Here is a 19,044-nt window from a genome sequence, read left to right as displayed (position 1 = left end):
CTCCCTGTGCAGCATAGTGAGGTTGGATCCTTAACAATTGGCCACAACCCAGATTTGTCCTTTAATGTTAAATAACTGTCCAGGCTCCACAGGAGAAAGACCTGCCTGTGGAGGTTCTAGCAGGGGTTTAACTGCACAGTGTCACCTCTAGAAAGGGACAATGGGTTGTGGAAGGGCTGTAGAGCAGGGATGTGCGGTGAGCTCTCTCTGTACCTTCCTGCCTGCTGACTGTTCCACGCAGGGGCTTTAATCTCCACTTAGAGATTAACCCCTGATTGTTTCTGCGAGCTGCACTAAGGATTTGAATCCTTTTAGTCCTCTTGGATTCACATTTACCGCTGCCTCAGTCACTTGATTATCATTACAGTGGGTAATTAACACCGAATTTTAAGTGTCATCCCCGATAACATGAATAGGGACATCTAATTGATGTCAGGAATTTGACATGCAGAAAGGTTACCTCGGAAACCTCTTGGTTCGACTCCAATTGAAGCCAATTCTGTTCAGGAAAGGGCAGCTGCAACTCAAGTGCTGTCCAAGCAGGAAAGACCGTGGAAGTAAGTTTTCCTTGGATTTTTCCTAGGACTTTCCTTTGGAAAAAAGCAGCAGCACAGGTTCATTCCTTTGGGCTGAGGTGGCACATCTGCCAGCCTCGGGAAATGCTTCTTCTTTGCTCAGAGCTACATTCCATCCCCCTGTCTCCAGCAAAACACCCCAAACTGATCCCGCTGCACTTTATACTTTGCAGCCCCCCGGGGTGGTTCAGGTTTAAGGGATAACCTGAGGTACTTCAAAAGCTCCAGAAATTTTTCTCCTACCGGAGGTGTCTGCTACCGATAGAAAAGCAAAATAAGATGATGTAAACTTTTCTTAGTCACTGAGGAAACACTGAGTGGCCACAAGCTCTTTTCCCAAATCCTGGAGCTCTGCACAGGAGTCCAGCTCCCAGCCCAGGTGGATTGACGCTGCCAGCAGCAGAACGGTGCTTCCAGGTACTTCCCCCACCACATGCCCTCCGTGGTCCTGCCTGGCCATATAACTGCCCTGTCCCTGCTGGTGGGGGCTGTGTGTGTCCCCCAGCTCTGGCACCCCAAAGCCACTGGGGTCAGAGGCATCTGCTGCCACACCCATCCCCTTCCAGAGCAGGAACTGCTCCATATTCCATCCTTGATCTCCCTGGGACCACCTTCAGCAGCCCAGAGTGGGTTGTTGCCAGGAGGCAGATCCCTGGCGTCACCAGGATTCCCACACAGTCAGTGTTGTGCCCCCCAGGAAATCAGGGCACCCCCAAGCAGCAGAATCAGCAGCCCCCCTCCCACATACACGCACAGACCTGTTGCTAGGAAAGCACCTGCAGTTTTCCCTCAGCTCCCAGCTCCAGCAGAGAGGCAGGAACAGCCCAAGCCCAGCCCAAAGCAGCCCCCCGCCCGCTCCCCCAGGGTACCCCACTTACAGGTGCCGGAGCTCAGCAGCAGCTACTGGTTCTGCGCAGGCAGGAGAGGGATCCCAGAGCTCCCGCAGCTCCTGCCTGAGGCAAGGAGGAAGGAGGGAGCGCAGAGCCCAGCCCAAAGCCAGGCTGCCAAGCCCCGGGGCTGGAGGCTGTCACTGCTGGCCTGGGGGAGCCTGGTTGGAACAGGGTGTCTTGGATATGTTCCATTGCAGAGCCTCCCCCTCTGCTCTGTGCGAGGCGTCCCTTTGCCTCGGGAAGCTCGTTCCCAGGGTCAGGGATTCACAGTTGCCTCCACAGTTGCCACCCCTGACAGCCCCCCCATCCATTACAGCCCAGAGCCCTCCCGGTGCTCTGAGTGCTCCCAGCACAGCAGCACCTCTCCGGCTCTGCTCCTGCCTGCTGAGCTCCAGCGTTGAAATCCAGCTTCCCTGGAGAGCAGGCAAGCACAGTTTGGAGATCAGGAACCTGGGAAAAGAACAGTCTGTGTGGCCCAGAAGAAAGCAGGTGGCTCTTGCAGCTGAAATGACAGGTTTTGCCTTACCTGCTTCTGCATAAGGTTTTCCAGGAAAAAGACCCAGTATCCTAAGGACAGATTGTGAGAGAATAGGCTTCCAATCAATGATTTGATGGATGTAGGAATGATTCTTTGTTGGTTTGGGTTTTTTTTATATACTCCCCTTTTTATTCCAGGAATAGTTTAAAAGTTATTCCTTTAACAAGTCACTTAAATTTGAGAGGAAAAAATTATCCCAGTATGAATTTAAACCAGTGGGTATCTTTTTCAGCAAGAAAATTTGCTGAAATTAATTTGTGGAATTATAACAGCTCTGTGTGGAATTATCCTGTGGAATAAACGGGGGATAAAAAAGTCCAGCCATGCACAGACATTGTATTAAGTGCAGTTTTGCCACATGTAATTGCAGATGGAATTCCAGAATCCCAGGATGCTGGGGGCCCAGAGCTGGGTGCAGGAAAGAACCACAGTCAGAGAAACCTCTGAGCAAGAGAGGATCCTGAGGGACCTGCATCCAGACGAGGGGAATCTGTCTAAGAATCTCACCCCAGCTCTCCCTGCACACACACAGTGAGCAGTAGGGCTGATGCCTCTCCAAGAACACTTCCATCTCTTTTACAGGTCAGCGGCTCCATCTGCTGGGAGCAGAGAGAAGGCAATCTGGTCTTTAAAAAGGCTAGTTTGACTTCTTCCAACAGGTAAGCATTTAAGCAAGAAGTGCCCAAAAGAGATGGAGTTTCTGGAAAACAAAATCTGCATGTGTCTGATTTTAAGTCGGATTGTCAACAGTTTGGCTTTCATGGACTGGTCACCTTGGCGGGATGTGTCCAGTTGTGCTGTAAATGCATTTGTGCATGATGTAATTTATGTTTTATGCTTGTAAAGACCATCAGAGTGACACCAGGCCTCCCAGGACACTAACTCCAGGCGTTCTGCAGTTCCCATCTCCCTGCACACACGGACAGGTAATGCCAAGCCAGGCCAAAGTTTGGTGTTCCCTGTACTCCAAAGGTGATCAATGGAAAGAGTGGAAATGCTGCTGGTGTGGGCACTGCTCAGCCAGGACCAAGATTTACCCTCTTTCCTGCTCTTCTGTCCCTCCTTTACTTAGGTTTTTCCCAGGAGCTGTGCTGTGCCAGGGGCAGCAGAGACAGCCAAGTGCCTTCCTTAGTCCCAGAATATCTGGGATGAAATGCAGAGAAAATAACAAGAATATGGAAATCCTCCGCACTCAGAGGAGGATTTTTGTGGTGCTTTTATTTAAGTCTTGGGTTTATAATATAAAAGGAGTGGGTGAGGTGAGGGGTGGGATCTGGGCAGGGCTGTGGCTATAAAAGGAAGAGGTGGGGTGGGGTCTGGGTGTGGCCATGGCTATAAAAGGAATGAGGGGTGGGGACTGATGAGTGACAGCAGAGAGGTGGGGTCTGGGTGGGACCATAGCTATAAAAGAGGTAAGGGGTGGGGTCTGGGTGTGGCCATGGCTATAAAAGGGGTGAGGACTGATGAGTGATAGCAGAAGGGTGGGGTTTGGGCAGGGCTGTGGCTATAAAAGGAATGGGTGGGGTGATGGGGGGGGACTGATGAGTGACAGCAGTGAGGGGTGGGGTTGGGAGGGGCCACGGCTGTAAAGGGATTTATAGATTTTATATAGACTTTTAATGTATATATTATATAGATATGGTTTTAATATAGCTGTATAGTTTCTAACACTTTAAAATAGTGGTTAGCAGTTACCAAACTCCCTTTCTCACGCTTTGTGTCAAGTTCTTGAAATTTTGCAAGTTTGGTTTAATGTTCTTTTCAAGGAAAAAAAGATTTTAGCAAGTACATCTTGTTTGGGACATGTACCTAGAAGGACATAATAAGATGTTGTTGTAGTCAAGCAATCCAGAAGGCCCAGGAGTCCTGGAGAAGCTCCAAAGAGGCATGTGGTACTGAAGATGATGATGGTTAAAAAGGAAGGGGTCTTGAGACCTCAGACTCAATTCCAGGGAGGTGGACCAAGGGGTGGACAAATTTCGAGTTGGATGCACCCATTAGATATGATAATTAGTGTTATAAAATTGTAGGAGCCCTATGCTATATGTATGTATGCACTTATGTATTTAGTGTACCTAAAGTACTTCAATTAAAGACTTGCTCCCTATTTTATCTATACTGATATTGTCTAGAAAGTTCTTTCCTTCTATTTTAGGCATTGGGGCATGGCAGTGGCAGGTGTGGGAGTAGCGAGTGCTGTGGGGAGTGGTGCTGGTTATCACTGATATTACAGTATTATATCATTCTTGTTTCTATTATTAAACTGTTCTGTTTCATTATTAAACTTACCCGATGGGCAGTGTTTTATCTCTGATTCCCCTCCCCATCCCCTGGGGGTGGCCAGTGAGTGAGTGTCTGATGGTGTACAGCTGCCAGACTGGGCTCAGCCATGGCCCCCCGGGCAGTTTTGGGGCTTCCAGAGAGACCCAGAGCTGGGTTTAAGGGCTCAGAACAGGGACTGAGTCCTGTGGGTTTGGGCTCACAAGCAGAGACCCAGTGCTGCGTTTTGGGGGCTCAGAATCAGGCTCAGAACTTGAAGACTAAATCCTTCGTTTTTGGAGCCTGCAGCCTCTCACCTGTCTGGGGCTCTGTCCTGAGCCCCAAAACTGCAGGATTTGGGCTCCTCCTTTCCCCTGTCCCACCCCAGTCCCACCCCGGTTCCCTTCAGTTTTCCCTGCTGCGGATCCAAGAGGATGTGGTCTTACAGTGACACCCGGGGCTCAGCTTCCCCTCAGCTTTTTTTGCCCAATTTCCTCCAAAAAAGTGGCTTCTGCAGACACTCAGCCCCTGCCTGTGCCTGTGTGCCCCTGCCTTTTGTTTTTTTAGGCACTTTGATCATTACTCTGGCTGTGAGGCAAGGGACAAACCTCTCAAATACTCCAAAATCAAGCCTTAAAATCAAGCGACCAAACTTGTCAGTTAAAAGGGAAAAAAAATACTTACAGCTTTTTGGACTGAGAGGGTAAAGTCCCCATCGTTCAAAGGGGGTAATTTAATCAGTAATTAACTCCAGGTGACTCCTCTCATGTGCCCGAGGATGGGCTGTAGCAAGGCCAGAGGGCATTTCCTGTGCTTCAGCCAGCAATAAGCTTTGCAAATGGTTATTGTTCCAAAGACTGACATGGATAACTGAGGATGCCAGTTACATTTGGGCTTTTGCCTGTACTTGAGCCCCTCCCAGTCCAATATTCTCTTTAAAGGTTTGCTGAGGGGGTTAGGAGGGCTGGGCAGGATTTTCCTGCCTGCTACAGTTTTGCTGGCCAGGACGGAGACGCCTCAGCAAAGCCTGGAGCTTCACACTCGGGCTGAGCACCAGCATTCTCTTCCGTTGGCTGTTTACCCCCAGGTTCCAGGGAGATTTTGGCCCACATGCCACCCCTGGAGACAAGGCACCAGCAGAGCAAAAGGCAGAGACTCGCCAGCATCACCGTATTTATTTCTGACCCCAGAGCACACCACACCAACTTTGCGGGGACGCTCTCCGGGGCACCCGTCCGGCACTAAGGCACTTTTAAAACCATAGTAAACATTTTTTCCCAGCTGCAGCTGCCACCCCTGGGGGTGCCTGTGCCCGCCAGCTCAGCGCAGAGTCACCAGCTCTTCGGCAGAAGTGGGGTGGATGGCGACGGTGTTGTCCAGGTCGGCCTTGGTGGCCCCCATTTTGATGGCCACGGCAAAGCCCTGCAGGATTTCGTCGCACCCCATCCCTTGCATGTGCAGTCCCACCACCTTCGGGGAAGAAGGGAGAGAGGCCGGGTGGGACCCAGCACCGCCAAAATGAAGGCTTGAACTCCGACCCCAGGCCCTGGGGTGAGCAGGTCACAGCTGACCACATGGGGACAAGAGAACAGCCGGCTGTGGTGCCCACCACCCCCCAGCTGTCCCTCCCTGGTCCCCTCCACTCACCTTCTCCTCCTTGCCAACACACACCAGCTTCATGAGGCACTTCACCTTCCTCTGGGTGACAGCGTAGTACAAGGGGGTGAAGGACGTGCTGTAGATCTTCACGTTCTCCTTCCCGTGCGCAGCCACGGCTTCCTCTGCAGCAGAAGACACAGCGTGTGCGTTCACAGAGAGGGACTCAAGCCCGTTTTTCTAGGCTCAGACGCACTTGCCGGGGATCAAACCCCCTCCTCGAGCAGCAGAGCAGCAGCTCTGAGCCACGGCGTCCCCGGCCCCGCACCCTGTCTGTCCCCACCTTCGGTGAGTCCCACGGTGCCGATGGGCGGGTGGCTGAAGACGACGGTGGGGATGTTACTGTAGTCCAGCCGGGAATCCTGCTTGCCCTCGAAGAGCCTGTGGGCCAGCTTCCTGCCAGCCGCGATGGCCACTGCAGGGAGGGATGAGGGAGCCTGAGCCACGGCGTGGCACTGAGGGGCTGTGGAGGGGAGGGGGGCCCGGCCGCAGTACCCGGGGTGAGGAGGGCTCTCCCACAGACGTCCCCGATGGCGTAGACCCCTCTCCGGGTGGTGTTCTGGTACTCGTCCACCACCACGTGGCCCTGGGCGTCCACTTGCACGCCCTGCCATGGGAAACAGCAGCTACGTTGGCACGTACTCCAGGAGGGATGGGACAAGCTGTGCCCATGGGGGGAACTGTGCTGGTGGCGAGGGGGCAAGTGGTGGGAGCACCATCCTGTGACAGGCTCTGGGAACCCCGAATACCCGTAGGACACCCGGAGACCTGTGGGACACTCAGAGACCTGTGGGCACTCTCACACCAGCACAGAAGGGACGTGCTGCCACCTCACCACTTGGTCCAGGCACAGCCCCTCGGTGTTGGGCTCCCGCCCCACGGCCCACAGCAGGCAGTCCACATCCCGGATCACTCCCTCCGTCGGCTTGCGGCCGGGCACCGAGCAGGTCACCGTCACGTCCAGCAGCCCAGAAGAGGACTTAGTGACAGTCTTGACCTGGGGGGAATAACAGGAGCTGCTTCAGGAGAAGAAGCTGCCGATGGCTTTTGCCCTGCAGCTGTGCTGCAAAACCAGGAATGTCACCAAAATTGTGGCTCATCAAGCAGCACCCAAATCGGCAGCTTTCCCCCAGCCCTGCCTCCCCAGGAGGAATGGGATAAACCACAGGGCCGCTCTGCACGTTCGTACCTGCGTGTGCTTCCAGACCTCCACCCCCGTGTTCTCCAGCTCCTGGGTGCAGTTTGAGCTGATCATGGAGTCAAAGCTTCGCAGGACCTGGGCAGGGACCCCCCAGCCCTGTCAGATGAGGGTCCGCAGGCGAAGGCACTGCCTGGCAGCCCCTCCGCCAGCATTTCCCTGCTCCTGGGACCTGAGAGGTTTGGGGCGCTTCTGGTTAAACTTCTCTGCTTGTTTTTCCATTATTTTCTTTCCCTTTAATCCTCTTTTCAAGTTGTGACTTGAAATAAAGCTCAAGAGAAGGGGTGCGGTGGCACACAGGGCTGTAGAAATTCCAGGCACACAGGAATTTGGTCCAGGCTGCCAAAACATGTCCCCCCAGCCTCCCCTTACACCCATCAGCCCAATGCCACCATCCTCTCCGTCATCATTCCCGTGCTAACTCAGACCCTTCTTTACAAGGAGCTGACAAGCAGGAAACCCCAGTGGGCTGGGATGTGACTGCCAGGCGGGAAGCGTGGCTGGGGACAGATGGTGGGTGGCATTACCTTGTCCTGGCGGATCAGCAGGGATGACTTGGAGCCCAGCGTGGAGAGGATCCCCGCGATCTCCACCGCGATGTATCCGGCCCCCACGATAACGCTGCGCCTGTGGAGAAGCAACAATGCCGTGTCCAGGCACACGGAGCCAGAGCTGGTGGATATGGGAGATGAGCCCCACTTTACCTGGGCAGCTCCTCCAGGTCAAAGAAGCCGTCACTGGTCATCCCCAGGCTGGCACCTGCAAAACAGAGCCCCTTTCACACCTCTTACCTGCCCCACTTTCCCTCCCCAGACCCGCTTTGCTCTGGCAGACCTCTCTCCTGGGGAATTTCAGCAGGCTCACCGGGAATTTCGCTGTCGGAAGGGACAGCCGGGCGCCCCCCCGTGGCTATGAGGATGTGAGGGGCCGTGTACTTTTTCCCATCCACTTCAATGGTTGGCTCAGGATCAGCGGTGAACTTGCCGTAGCCCCGAATGATGTCGATGTGAGCCTTTGAGGGTGGGTAACATGCACGGGATTAACAGAAGGATGGGCTGCAGGAGACAGGGCTCCCACATTTGGAAAAGAGGACACCCATTAAGGCTGGAAAAGTGGCCACAAATCCATCAGAGCCCGCTCTCCCACTCGGCCCCCAGCATGAACATGTCCCACGCTCACCTTCTTTACGTTGCTCTCGTAGATGTCATTGAGGCGCCGCACATACGCGTCACGCTTCTCCTTGATGGTTCTGGAACAGAGCAGGAAGTACTGTCACCATCAGCAGATAAGAGCTCAGGGAGAACAATGTGGCAATTAGTGCCATGGTCTAGTTCACAAAGTGGTGATCGGTCACAGGTTGGACTCGGTGACCCTGGAGGTCTTTTCCAACCTAAATGATTCTGTGAACTCCACCCCTTTGGTACATTATATCCATGCCACAAAACAAAACAGCTGCCTGTGATCACTTCTCCACCAACCTGCGGTTTTTGTGCCTGCCTCTTCTTCCCACAGCCAGTGTGCCACCCCTCTTTTCCAGAATACCACCATGGAAACAGCTCTGCACCCACCCACGGGAAGCCTCAAAGCAGGCGGGGACCCCTTTGAGGTGGACAATGAGCCAAAGGGCCACGGTGCTGACCTGTGGCTGCTCCCCATGGGATACTCACTGGGAGATGCTCACTTCCAACTGGCTCTTTCCATTCTTACCTCCAGTTGAACTTTACACTGGGTGTTTCGAAGCCATAGTCAGCGTGATCATGGATAAACTCTGCGTGGACAGCCGTGTTCCACATCACCTGCCCGCACAAACCGCACGTTGGCTCAGGAAGACCGGTTTGATTTTGGGAAACCCCCCACACACACTTCCCCATACCTCACACCTGCCCAGAGCAGCCCACAGGACACAATATGCTCTGAGGCCCTGCTTCCTCCCTGTTCCTTCCTCCTTGCACCCTGTGCCAGCACCTCCCTGCAATTTGGCAGGCACCCACACCAGACCCAACCCAAGCCACCAGAGGTGCCACCAGCGCCAGTGGCAAAACACCCTTACCTTCTTTGGCACGCACCCAACATTGACCTGGGGGTGGAATAAGAACAAAGCTCAGTTTTAAGGCTCAGTTTTCCAAAGGCAACGCTCAGGAGAACATCCCACAGCAGGCTGGTGCTGCATCTCAGCTCTCTGCCCAGGAAAACAAAGGCGGGATTATGGGTTCCTGTCAAAAGAGGGGTGTAACTCCCTCGGGCACCTCAAGGTCTTGCGGTTTGACTGTTTTCCTTCACTTCCTTGAAAGAGAATATGCAAGGCGGAGCCTTCAAACACAGAGGGGTTTTTTCCATTGATCATTTAAAAGCGATTTGCTGGGAGAAAGGTGTCTGCCATCCCCTTCCTGCACTTCTGATCCTGGTATGACAATTTTTCCAGCAGAACGCACTTCAGGAATAAAACTAGAGCCTGCCCCTGGCTTGTTTGAGGAACAACCTTGTTTTTTGGCTTGTTACCGGCTCGCCGTGCCCGCGGGCTCCGCTTAGCCGCCTTGCAGTTCTACTGCACAGACGCAGGATCCATCAGCACCCCGTCACCGGCTTGAAAACGGCCGGGAAGCAGCAGGAGGAGAGGGGGATTGGGATCTGTCCTGCTTCGGCGTGACAAGGCGGGTCCTTGCGCAACGCTCCCAGCCCGGGAGGGCGATTCCTCCCCTCCGGCTCCCCGCACCGCCACCACCCCCGGGGGCACCGCGACCCTCCCCGGGGGCAGTGGGACCAGCCTGGGGAACCCCGCCCCGCGACACCCGCCCCCCGCCGTGGGTTCCCCCGCAAGCAACTCACGCAGGTGCCGCCGAGGCGCCGCGGCTCCACCAGCGCGACGCGGGCCCCCAGCTCGGCCGCCCGCCGGGCCCCCGCCAGCCCCCCGGAGCCCCCGCCCAGCACCAGCAGCTCATAAGCGGCCGCCGCCATCGCTCCGGGCTCGGTCTGACCCCGCCGCTCCGCCCCCGGGGCCGCCCCAAACCGGCCCGGTCCCCGCCCCGGTCCCCGCCCCATCCCGCCCCGGCCCCCGCCCCATCCCGCCCCGGTCCCCGCCCCGGCCCCGCACGACACCACGGACTGGGGTTGACAAGGGCGTTTATTGGTTCGGGTACAGCGAGGAGGATTTGCAAGCACTTCCAGGACAAATATACAGAGGGGACGAGGGCGGGGGGAAATGACAAAAAAAGGGAGACAAAACAAACCAAAAAAAAAAAAAAAATAAGAAGAAAAAAACAAAGGGGGCAGGATCAGCACAGAACGGGAACAGAGCTAAAAAGGGAACGCTTTTTTTCCGGGTTATGACAACATACTCCCAAGCAGGAATCACTTCCTTTCTCCAGTTAAGTCGAGCGGTCTTTCCAATAAAATAAAGAGTGATGGGGGATGGAGTTAATGTGTATTTCCCTGGAAAACAAACTCTAATTCATGCCAGTTAAACACTAGAACTAAAAATGTACAAAGAAGCTTCAAAGGAGATGAAGTGTTTGTTAGAGTTACCTTTTCCTCTCTGAACAGTCCAGAAGGAAAACAATGACTACAAATACAGCAGGCAAACTGACTTTCGGGCTGATGGGCACGGGAGAGAGAGAGTGTTGTAAGGAATTCAGTCTCAAGTTGTGCTAAACGCTCTTCGTCCTCTGTATGGCACATTTTGGTCCATGATGGGGATTTGAAGTTGAGACGAACCCTGATTTCTTACAGAAACGTGTAAATATTGTTGCTTTTTCTTTTTTTTTAAAATGCCAGGTGTACTTCCTTCTACAAAGGTTGGGAGAGGTTTATAGGAAGTAGTCTGGGGTACGACGGGTAACATGAGGCTCTCCACGACGAGGTGCTGGGTCAAACTGGAGGCTGCAGGGAAGAGAAAGGGATCACTTACCCTCCTCCACAAGTCATTTTCCAACGCCACAATAAATACCAGATCTGTTCTCCTGCTGCTGTTGTTTTACTCATCCCAGCTGCTTCCACGTAAAACATTTCAGGTCCCAAAACAAGTGTCCATGGGAGCTAAAACTCATCCATTGGCCAAATTGCTGCTTACAACCCATCCCCACTGCCACGTGAGCACAAAATTCAGACCCTCTCACCCACCTTTACAAAGCTCATGCTACCAAAAGTTAAAACAAATACATAAATCTGGATGTTTTTACTCTCTCCATCAAGATTGGGCAGTAGAGGGATTAATGTGCAGAAGCTCTGACTCTCCAGCCAGCCAGGAAGAAGAGCTTTTAGGAGCTTAACTCACTACTTATTTTTAGGGTAGAGCCAACGACATTAATCCCAGAGTGGTCTGAGTTGGCTTTTCATGGAGAACCCCTTCGGAAACGATCAGACATTCCTCATAGACCTGTTAGGAATAGAGAACAGCCCAAGCCAGGGTACTCACAAGGAATATTTTAAAGTGTCATCTAGTTCCATGATAGCAGCCTGGTTCCCACAGCGGTAACAGTAATTGGGGGCACTGAAAATGGTAACCACATTCCGGTCGTGGCACCAGTTATAACCCTGCCAGGAAGAGAGAGAGAGAGAAAGAAAATGTCTCTGTTAAACCTCAGCTTGTCTGAAGTTCCTCTTCAGGCCTGAAATGCTCCGAGGCTCTTGTGAAACTGGAGATTTCATTAACTATTTCCAAGTGACTTGGTTTCATTTCAAAATAGGTGCTCTGCTGCAAGCAGCAGCAGTAGGTACCTGGCAAAACCAGCTTCAAGCACTCCCCAGGAGATCATCCATTCCTCATTTGTGTGTTTATCCATTTTATATACAAATTACGGGCTGTACCACAAGAAAAGCCTTGAGATTTTTAGGGATGCCTTCAGCTTTCATCCACCACCACTGACAGTTTGCCTGCTGGATGGGGGTGACTTCAGACACATGGTACTGCTTAAGGGATCTATCTGCAGCAGATTTTAAAAATACATCTGCTCCATTGACCCACCTGGCAGTTTTCCAGCAAGACATTCAAGAATAGCCTGTTGACAGCCAAAAATGGCTTAATCTCTGTCACATCCGAGTATTAGGGATGCAGCAGCAGCCCAAGTAGAGCTGTCAGCATGTGTAAGGAGATTATTCCTGCCACAAACAGGGTGCAACAAGGTCCCTTTGGCAATTTACTTGGAGGGGGACGTTTACTTGGAAAGGGCAGGACATCCCCTTATTTACACCATGAGTCAAAGCACGTAATTTTACGTTGCTTGTTTTTTTCACATGATTAAAGCCTCTCCTTGGCACTTACCCACCTAAGACTTAGGTGTCAACAAACCCATCAGTGGAAGGTGTCAAAGAGGAGACACCAGCGGCCCCTGTTTGGTTAGCCCTGGCTAGCAGAGTGCTTGCCCTACCTCCATGACCAGCTGGTGAGCACGGGAGACCAGTGTGAGACCATTGGCGTGGTTAAATGTTTCGGAGATATCCTGCCCGAAGGTGTAGCCAGCACCACGTGGAGATATGCCCCAGCCGCCGCGGTCATCCGGATCCGACCACAACAGATCACACATCGGACCCTTGGGAAAGATTAAGTGCTGTTAGATCGCTGCCAAGGCGGTGAAACATATTTTATTTACAGTAACGAGACTCCCAGCACGCTGAGTTTATTCGACACACACTCGCAAGCCCCACAACTTCCAGCTGCCCTGGGAGCTCCAAGGGTGGCTTTTCAGCCCTGGTTTCAGGCCTCCAGAAGTGATGAACAAGGATGAAACACCACCGAAGGAGGAATTGGCTGGGGGGAAGGATGGTGACACAATGTGGCTTCACGGGGTGGCTGTCAGTTCACAGCCACCTCTGTGATGAGGCTGAAGGTAGTAAACACCTTTCCCTGCCAAATACTGCCCTTTGAATCAGCCTGACAGTCCAAAAATCCTGTGATTCTGTGGAAGACAGCTGTGAAACCCCCACAGCTCTCCTTTTGTAGGCTGCTGTAATCAAAGCAGACTGACTTGGGTGTGCTTTGCCTAAATATTCGCCTGCTCTGGATTTTGGAAAGGCCTTAATCCGCATGTAACCGCGTTTAAATGGATTTCAGTGTGAGGATACATTTGCATTATTGAAGTTTCTGAGGCATTTCCTTTCCTATTACCTCGTGTGGAACTTCCTGCAGGCGGTCCAGAGCCCTGATATGATCCAGTGTATCTATGGATGGAGAGAGGCCACCGTGGAGGCAGAATATCTGTTCCCAAAAAAAAAAAAAAACCCACAGCATGTTGTTAAGAATGATCTCCAAATAAGCTGCTTTTAGCTCGGTTGGCAATTACAGCCCTTGCACCACCACTTAAGGGAGCTGGTTTGGGACTGTTCTCGTGGCTGTCAGACGATCCAGCCAGCAGAACCCCGTGGAACAGAGTGTTTTCCTTCTCCCAGGCTTACCTGGCCGTCTACTAGAGCTGTGAGTGGGAGATAATCAAAGAGGTCTGTGAAGTACTTCCAGACGTTGGCGTTGCCGTACTTGCGCAGACACTCGTCGTAGAAGCCGTAGACTTGTGTGATTTGCCTGCTTTCGTGGTTGCCCCTCAGGATCGTGATGCGTTCCGGGTAGCGCACCTGGGGACGAAGGAAACGCTTCCTTAACACGGGAATTGCACCACGGGCATGGAAAGAGACAGTAATGGAATACTGCAAACGGCAGCCGAGCGCTCAGCTCCGTGCTCAGCACGTGTCCATTGCTGCCTATCAATTTACATCCGCTGAGCTCAAGTCAGCTCCGGAGTCTCCGGAGCAAATCATTCCGGAGAAAATCATTCCGAATTCCCCAAAACCACAGGTTTTGCCCCAGATCTCTCAAGCCATACCTTCAACGCTACTAGGAGAGTCACCGTCTCCACGGAGTAATAGCCTCTGTCCACGTAGTCTCCCATGAACAGGTAATTTGTGTCCGGCGACTTCCCGCCGATCCTGAAGAGCTCCATGAGGTCGTGGAACTGCCCGTGGACATCCCCGCAGACGGTGACAGGGCATCGTACCTCTTGCACGTTCGACTCTTTTGTAAGGATTTCTTTAGCCTGGCAAGAAAAACACATTTAGGTCAAAAAGGTAGAAAGTTCTCCCAAGAGCAGGTGTGCATGTTATTCCACTGCATTCCCACTGGAAAGCCGGATTCAAAGCGGCTCAAGCTGACCACTGGAAAAACAGTTTGGTGGGTGAGGACAGACAAAGTGTGTTTCCCAAACCCCTGTACCCAAGGACAAGCAGGTCTGTTGTGGCAAGGCCTGATTCCCCTCGCCCAGGGCACTTTTTCCCTGTTAGAATTCCAATCCTCTTCCAAGCACAACAGTTTAGTAACTTCTAAAAGCAAGTCACATACAACTGGAAAAGCAAAGGGAGAGGCAATCGAAACATACCGAGCCCCAACCAGCTTCCCTGGCCATACCAAGCTGGCAACAAAATGGCCACAGATGGAGGGCTGGCATCCCTGGATTTAGTCATCTCTTCTTCCACACCCAGTAGCTCCTCTGCTAATTACAGCCATGTAATGTAGCCTATCTGCACCACCTTATTATCCTTATCAAATACCAGGTTTGCTGGGCTGCCTCCAGCTCGCTGACTGATGCCGATCAGCGCTCCAGGCACACCGGAGGCACAGGGAACACCCCCGGGTTGGCTTGGTCTGATCCCAACAAAAGGGAGGGAAGATCACCAGCACTGAGCAGTCACCTGCAGGTGATGATCTGGGTATTGCTTGCCACATCCCTTAGCTCAGGATGAGGTAGCTCCCACCTGCTACTGCCAGGAAGGAGCTGCTTCCCGAGGATACCCTCAGTGGGCTCCCCAAGGATGACTGCATTCCCATTCCAATGTCTGCTGCCTTGCCTCTTTTAGGGAAAGCTTCTATTTGGAAGGAATAACTAAACCCCAAGCAGTTTGGACAGCTTGGACAGCATCCAGCGTGCCCCTCGCACGGAACATAACCCAAGGGATGTGACCCTGACCCTAAAAGACACGTCCTGCACACGGACTCGATGACGCGGGGTCTGCCTTGCACTCCTAACCCGACTGGGAACTGCTCAATGTGTTGTATTTGAGTGCAATAGTAGCACTCAGATTCTGCTCACACATCTTTAAAAGCATTTATAGTGCCTTTGGAGAGCTTCCACCCTCGGGGAGAGACAAATATAAACCCACAAAGCAGCTGCTCTGTGTGTTCTGACTGCTGCACACAGCAACAGGCTAGCATTTAGTTGGAAGCTGGAGCTCAGCAGAGCTCCCCTTCCACAGGAACAGGGCAAATATGCCCACCTTAAATCCAGCCCAGGAAGGCAGGCCAGCCCAGGTCCTGAAATTCTGGTACCAGGAGGATCCAGAAGTTTCCCCTCACGAGAAGGGAGGAGCTGGCAGCTGATGAGCAGCAGCTCCTTACGCTGCCAACCAGCTGTTCCCCTGCAGCCCTTTTTAGCTCACCCTGCGGACACACATCCGTGCACGTGGATAGACCCAGCCTGGCATTTTAACTCCGCAGAGCTGGTTTAAGTCAGGCCCAGGAGCCCAAGTTTGCCCTCACATGATGATTTTTGAGACCTTCAGAACCTTCAGCATCGATAAAAAACAGCCCAGAAAAGCAGTAACTACCCAGTGCACCCGTCTGCAGTGTGCAGAGCGAGCACTGACAGCAAATGACTTAAAATAACGAAAAGCACCATTAAAAAACAAGAATAAAAATCTCTGATTCAGGCAAGGCTGCCTGGCATCGTCATCACTTATTTATTTCTGGAGGCTGATAAATAACTATGACTTAAAAGTCAAATTTTAGCTACCTCTGCTATAGAAAACAGTGACTAACATTATCAGCTTCCTGAGCATCTCTGTCCCACTTGTTCTGGATGAAAACCATATCCAGGTCAGGATGAAAAGAAGCAGCTTTCAGATGTTTTCATTAAACAAACCTAAACAAGAGTTGCCATGTCTGTGCTCAAAGTGACTTTGAAGAACAGAGTGTTTGCTAGCTGTGAGCTTGCCCATCATCCCAGCTCCTGGTGTGGTTTGTGTACAAGATCCTTGGAGAGCAGAGGTGGAGAGACAAAACGTTCCTGACCGTGACTCAACACAACACCAGGAATTTCATGCAACCAGACTGTGGCCCTTCTTACACCCCCAAAGAACAAGGGTAGGAAAGAGAAGCTACAAGGAGAGGGATGGTTATGGAAGACTGCTTGTTTAATTCAGGAGACAGGCTTTTCCTTGTCTTCTTACATATCCCATTTCATTATTTTGGTGAAAAACCCTTTTTTTGGTGAAAAATCCCTAACCTGGATTAAGCAGGATGGCTCTCAACTCCCTCACCTGCACCCCCAGCCATGCCCAATCCTTCCCTCATTACTGTCCATTATGCCAGTAATTAAAAATGACACACATGGAAACTCTGGGATTTGGTTTGTTTTTCCCCACCTCATTTTGGTTTTTTGTTTTAGTACCGAGTTCTTCCACAAATTTAAACCCGAGGCAAGAGGTACTACTCTGCTTGGCCTCTTCAGAATCAGTCCCAAAAAAGGGAATGCTAAGAAGTGACAAAAGGGTTTCCCCAAATATTATTTCAAGGAAACCAACTAAACCAGCTTTGTGGCAGGGCTGCACACCCAGAGGTTTTAGTAAGCTCCTCTCCCGGGTGACAAAACCACTCTCCAAAACTTAAACAAGCCAAGTCAGAGCACAGCACAGTATTTCCTTCGTGTCCAAGTCCTTTCCATCAGTTTCCAGCACCCTGGAAGTACGAGGTGCTTGTGACAGATGACACACCTACCTGTCACCTGGAGGACAAACACCCTCCCCATCTCCAGCTGAGCTGCCACTCTCCCTGTTCCCTGTGTGCACAGCCACAGTCTGCTGGCACTGCCCTCCAGCTTCCCAAACAGCCACAGCTCCAGCTTCCCAAAACACAGCAGCCACAGCTCCCTCAGAAACGGTGGAGCTCTGGAGAAGGAGTCACAAAGCTCCCAACACAGGATTGAAAAAGGAAAGAGGGAAGGAAAAAGGAGGGAAGGAAACACAGGCAGAGTGGGGGTGAGGTAGGAGTCGGGATCATTGCTGGAAGCACCAGCCAAGGAAAATCTTCACTTGGTTGCTGTCTGCAGTGTAAAGGGAGTGTTCACACAGAGCTATTGGACTTCTCAGACAAAACCCAACACCAGTCTAAGGATCCCTCTCTAGACTGGGAAAAAAAAAAGAAAAAGACTCTTGCCAGTCTCCACTAAACCAATCCAAGCCGGCATTTGCCAAGGGCTGTCCAAACCACAGCCCGGAATTGCAGACGGGTGTCCTCTACCCGACCATTCCTCCTTCTATTTCGGTCCCCTTCAGCAGGCTCCGAGCCTCCCCTCTGACCCGCTCTGCTTCCCTAGATCCCACCCTGGATGTCACGGGGTCTCCTCACTGACTTGGGGTTGATTTTTCAGCACGGGGCTACGACACGTTGTGTAGGATACCAGGATGACAGACACCTCACAGGCACCATCTGCGTCTCCCAATGCCCGATATCCCGCAGGCACCAGCCCGCTCTCCCAATGCCCGACATCCCCGCGGCGGCATCCGTGTTTCCCAGTGCCCGATATCCTACAGGCACCACGCCGCTCCCCCAACGTCCGGGCCCCGCACTCACCTTCTCGCAGAGGCTGCGGACCTGGCTCTCGCTCAGCTGCCGGCACTCGTTCAGCTGCTCGATCCACTGGTCGAGCTCCTTGGCGAAGCCCTTCTCCTCCATGGCGGGGGCCGGGCGGGCCCCGCGCGGCCCGGGCCCGCCTGTGGGTGGCGGCGGCGGCGGCCGGGGACGCGCGGCCCGCTCGGGTCGGCTCCGCTCCGCGTAATGGCGGCGCCCCCCGCCTGCCGCGGCTGCTGCGCACTTCCGGCCACGCCCACGCCGCGTGCGCGGCGGGCGCGCGCACGCTTCCGGCGCGCCGCGTCCCCACTCGGAGCCACGCCCCGTGCCCCCCCGAGGCCACGCCCCCGCCGTCCTCCCCTCCCCGCCCCTCGGAGCCACGCCCTTCTCCATGGCCACGCCCCCTCGCGGTCCCGCCCCGCCCCTCCCTCCCCTCGCAGCTCCCGCCCCTCCAAACCCCTCGGCGCAACCCGCGCCGTTCCAAGGCAACAGGGATAAACCGCTCCGCTCTCTCTAAGGAAAAAGCATAAATAAAATCACAAGCTTCTGCGCTCGCCGTGAGTGTCGAGAGCCAAGCGCTGCCAGCAGGGCAGTTGTTCACTCTGGGAACGTATGAAAATCCCTTTCGTTAAGCGCGTTACTAATTCCCTTCACTGTATTCCTGTGACACACTATTGGGCACGCGTACCGTGATGTACCAAACGCAGCACGTGATGAACGAATATAAGCAATAAAGATTAATGTGCTTGCTTACAGCCTGGTACTCGATCCATCTCGCCCTCAGCCCTAAATTCTGACTGACCCGTACAAATTTCTACTCGCTGCTCTTCATTTATCTTCTGCAATTTTTCACTTGCTTTACTGTCTCCTCTGTACCAAAATGGAATAGTAATATCGTGATAATGATATAACAATTCACTGCCACAGTCTGGAGCACTGTGCGACTGTTCCAAGTCAAAGACCGGGATTTTAGGGGATCACTGGTGGGAAACTTTTCTGGGATTTTTAGCAAAATAAGATAAATCAAGTCCATGTGGTACGTTTTTTTCATGTCAGATGGAAAAGCTGAGGTTTGCTGAGGACTGACTCAGGTTGTTCTACTGGGAACACCGATGCCAGTCCCACTTTCCTTAACTCCTGCTGGGTAATGCAGCAGGACTTGTGGACCCTTGAATCACTTGAGGTGATTCAAAACATCACATCCCTGAAGTGAACTTTCCAACTAAAAATACACTTAGCAAAGTAAAAAGGAGCATATATATATATATATTATATAATTTTGTAGCTACTCTTCTACACGCCCAGCATTTGCCATTCCAGTTCCC

General features: G+C 52.7%; 2 protein-coding genes across 2 annotated transcripts; both read right to left on the bottom strand.

Annotated features, from left to right (window-relative positions):
* Positions 1-5,422: 5,422 nt before the first annotated feature.
* On the bottom strand, positions 5,423-10,078 carry GSR (glutathione-disulfide reductase). Its single transcript, XM_051770586.1, has 13 exons — positions 9,943-10,078; positions 9,167-9,193; positions 8,824-8,912; positions 8,296-8,365; positions 7,981-8,128; positions 7,821-7,875; positions 7,644-7,743; positions 7,108-7,194; positions 6,754-6,915; positions 6,414-6,525; positions 6,202-6,333; positions 5,910-6,043; positions 5,423-5,732 (listed from the first exon to the last, which is right to left on the bottom strand). Exons 1-13 carry the CDS (start codon positions 10,069-10,071, stop codon positions 5,583-5,585), a joined length of 1,395 nt encoding a protein of 464 aa, XP_051626546.1. The 5' UTR covers positions 10,072-10,078; the 3' UTR covers positions 5,423-5,582.
* A 141-nt stretch (positions 10,079-10,219) lies between these two features.
* PPP2CB (protein phosphatase 2 catalytic subunit beta) lies at positions 10,220-17,962 on the bottom strand. Its single transcript, XM_051770585.1, has 7 exons — positions 17,723-17,962; positions 13,926-14,135; positions 13,504-13,677; positions 13,217-13,306; positions 12,480-12,641; positions 11,528-11,646; positions 10,220-10,992 (listed from the first exon to the last, which is right to left on the bottom strand). The coding sequence occupies exons 1-7, from the start codon at positions 17,822-17,824 to the stop codon at positions 10,920-10,922; spliced, it is 930 nt and encodes a 309-aa protein (XP_051626545.1). The 5' UTR covers positions 17,825-17,962; the 3' UTR covers positions 10,220-10,919.
* Between the last annotated feature and the right edge of the window lie 1,082 nt (positions 17,963-19,044).

The sequence above is a fragment of the Manacus candei genome, unplaced genomic scaffold (genome assembly GCF_025592945.1).
Source record: "Manacus candei isolate 608988 ecotype Guabito, Panama unplaced genomic scaffold, ASM2559294v1 h1tg000120l, whole genome shotgun sequence".
Taxonomy (NCBI): domain Eukaryota; kingdom Metazoa; phylum Chordata; class Aves; order Passeriformes; family Pipridae; genus Manacus; species Manacus candei.
Note: the sequence above shows the minus strand (reverse complement) of the source record. Positions and strands in the feature narration are given on the sequence as shown.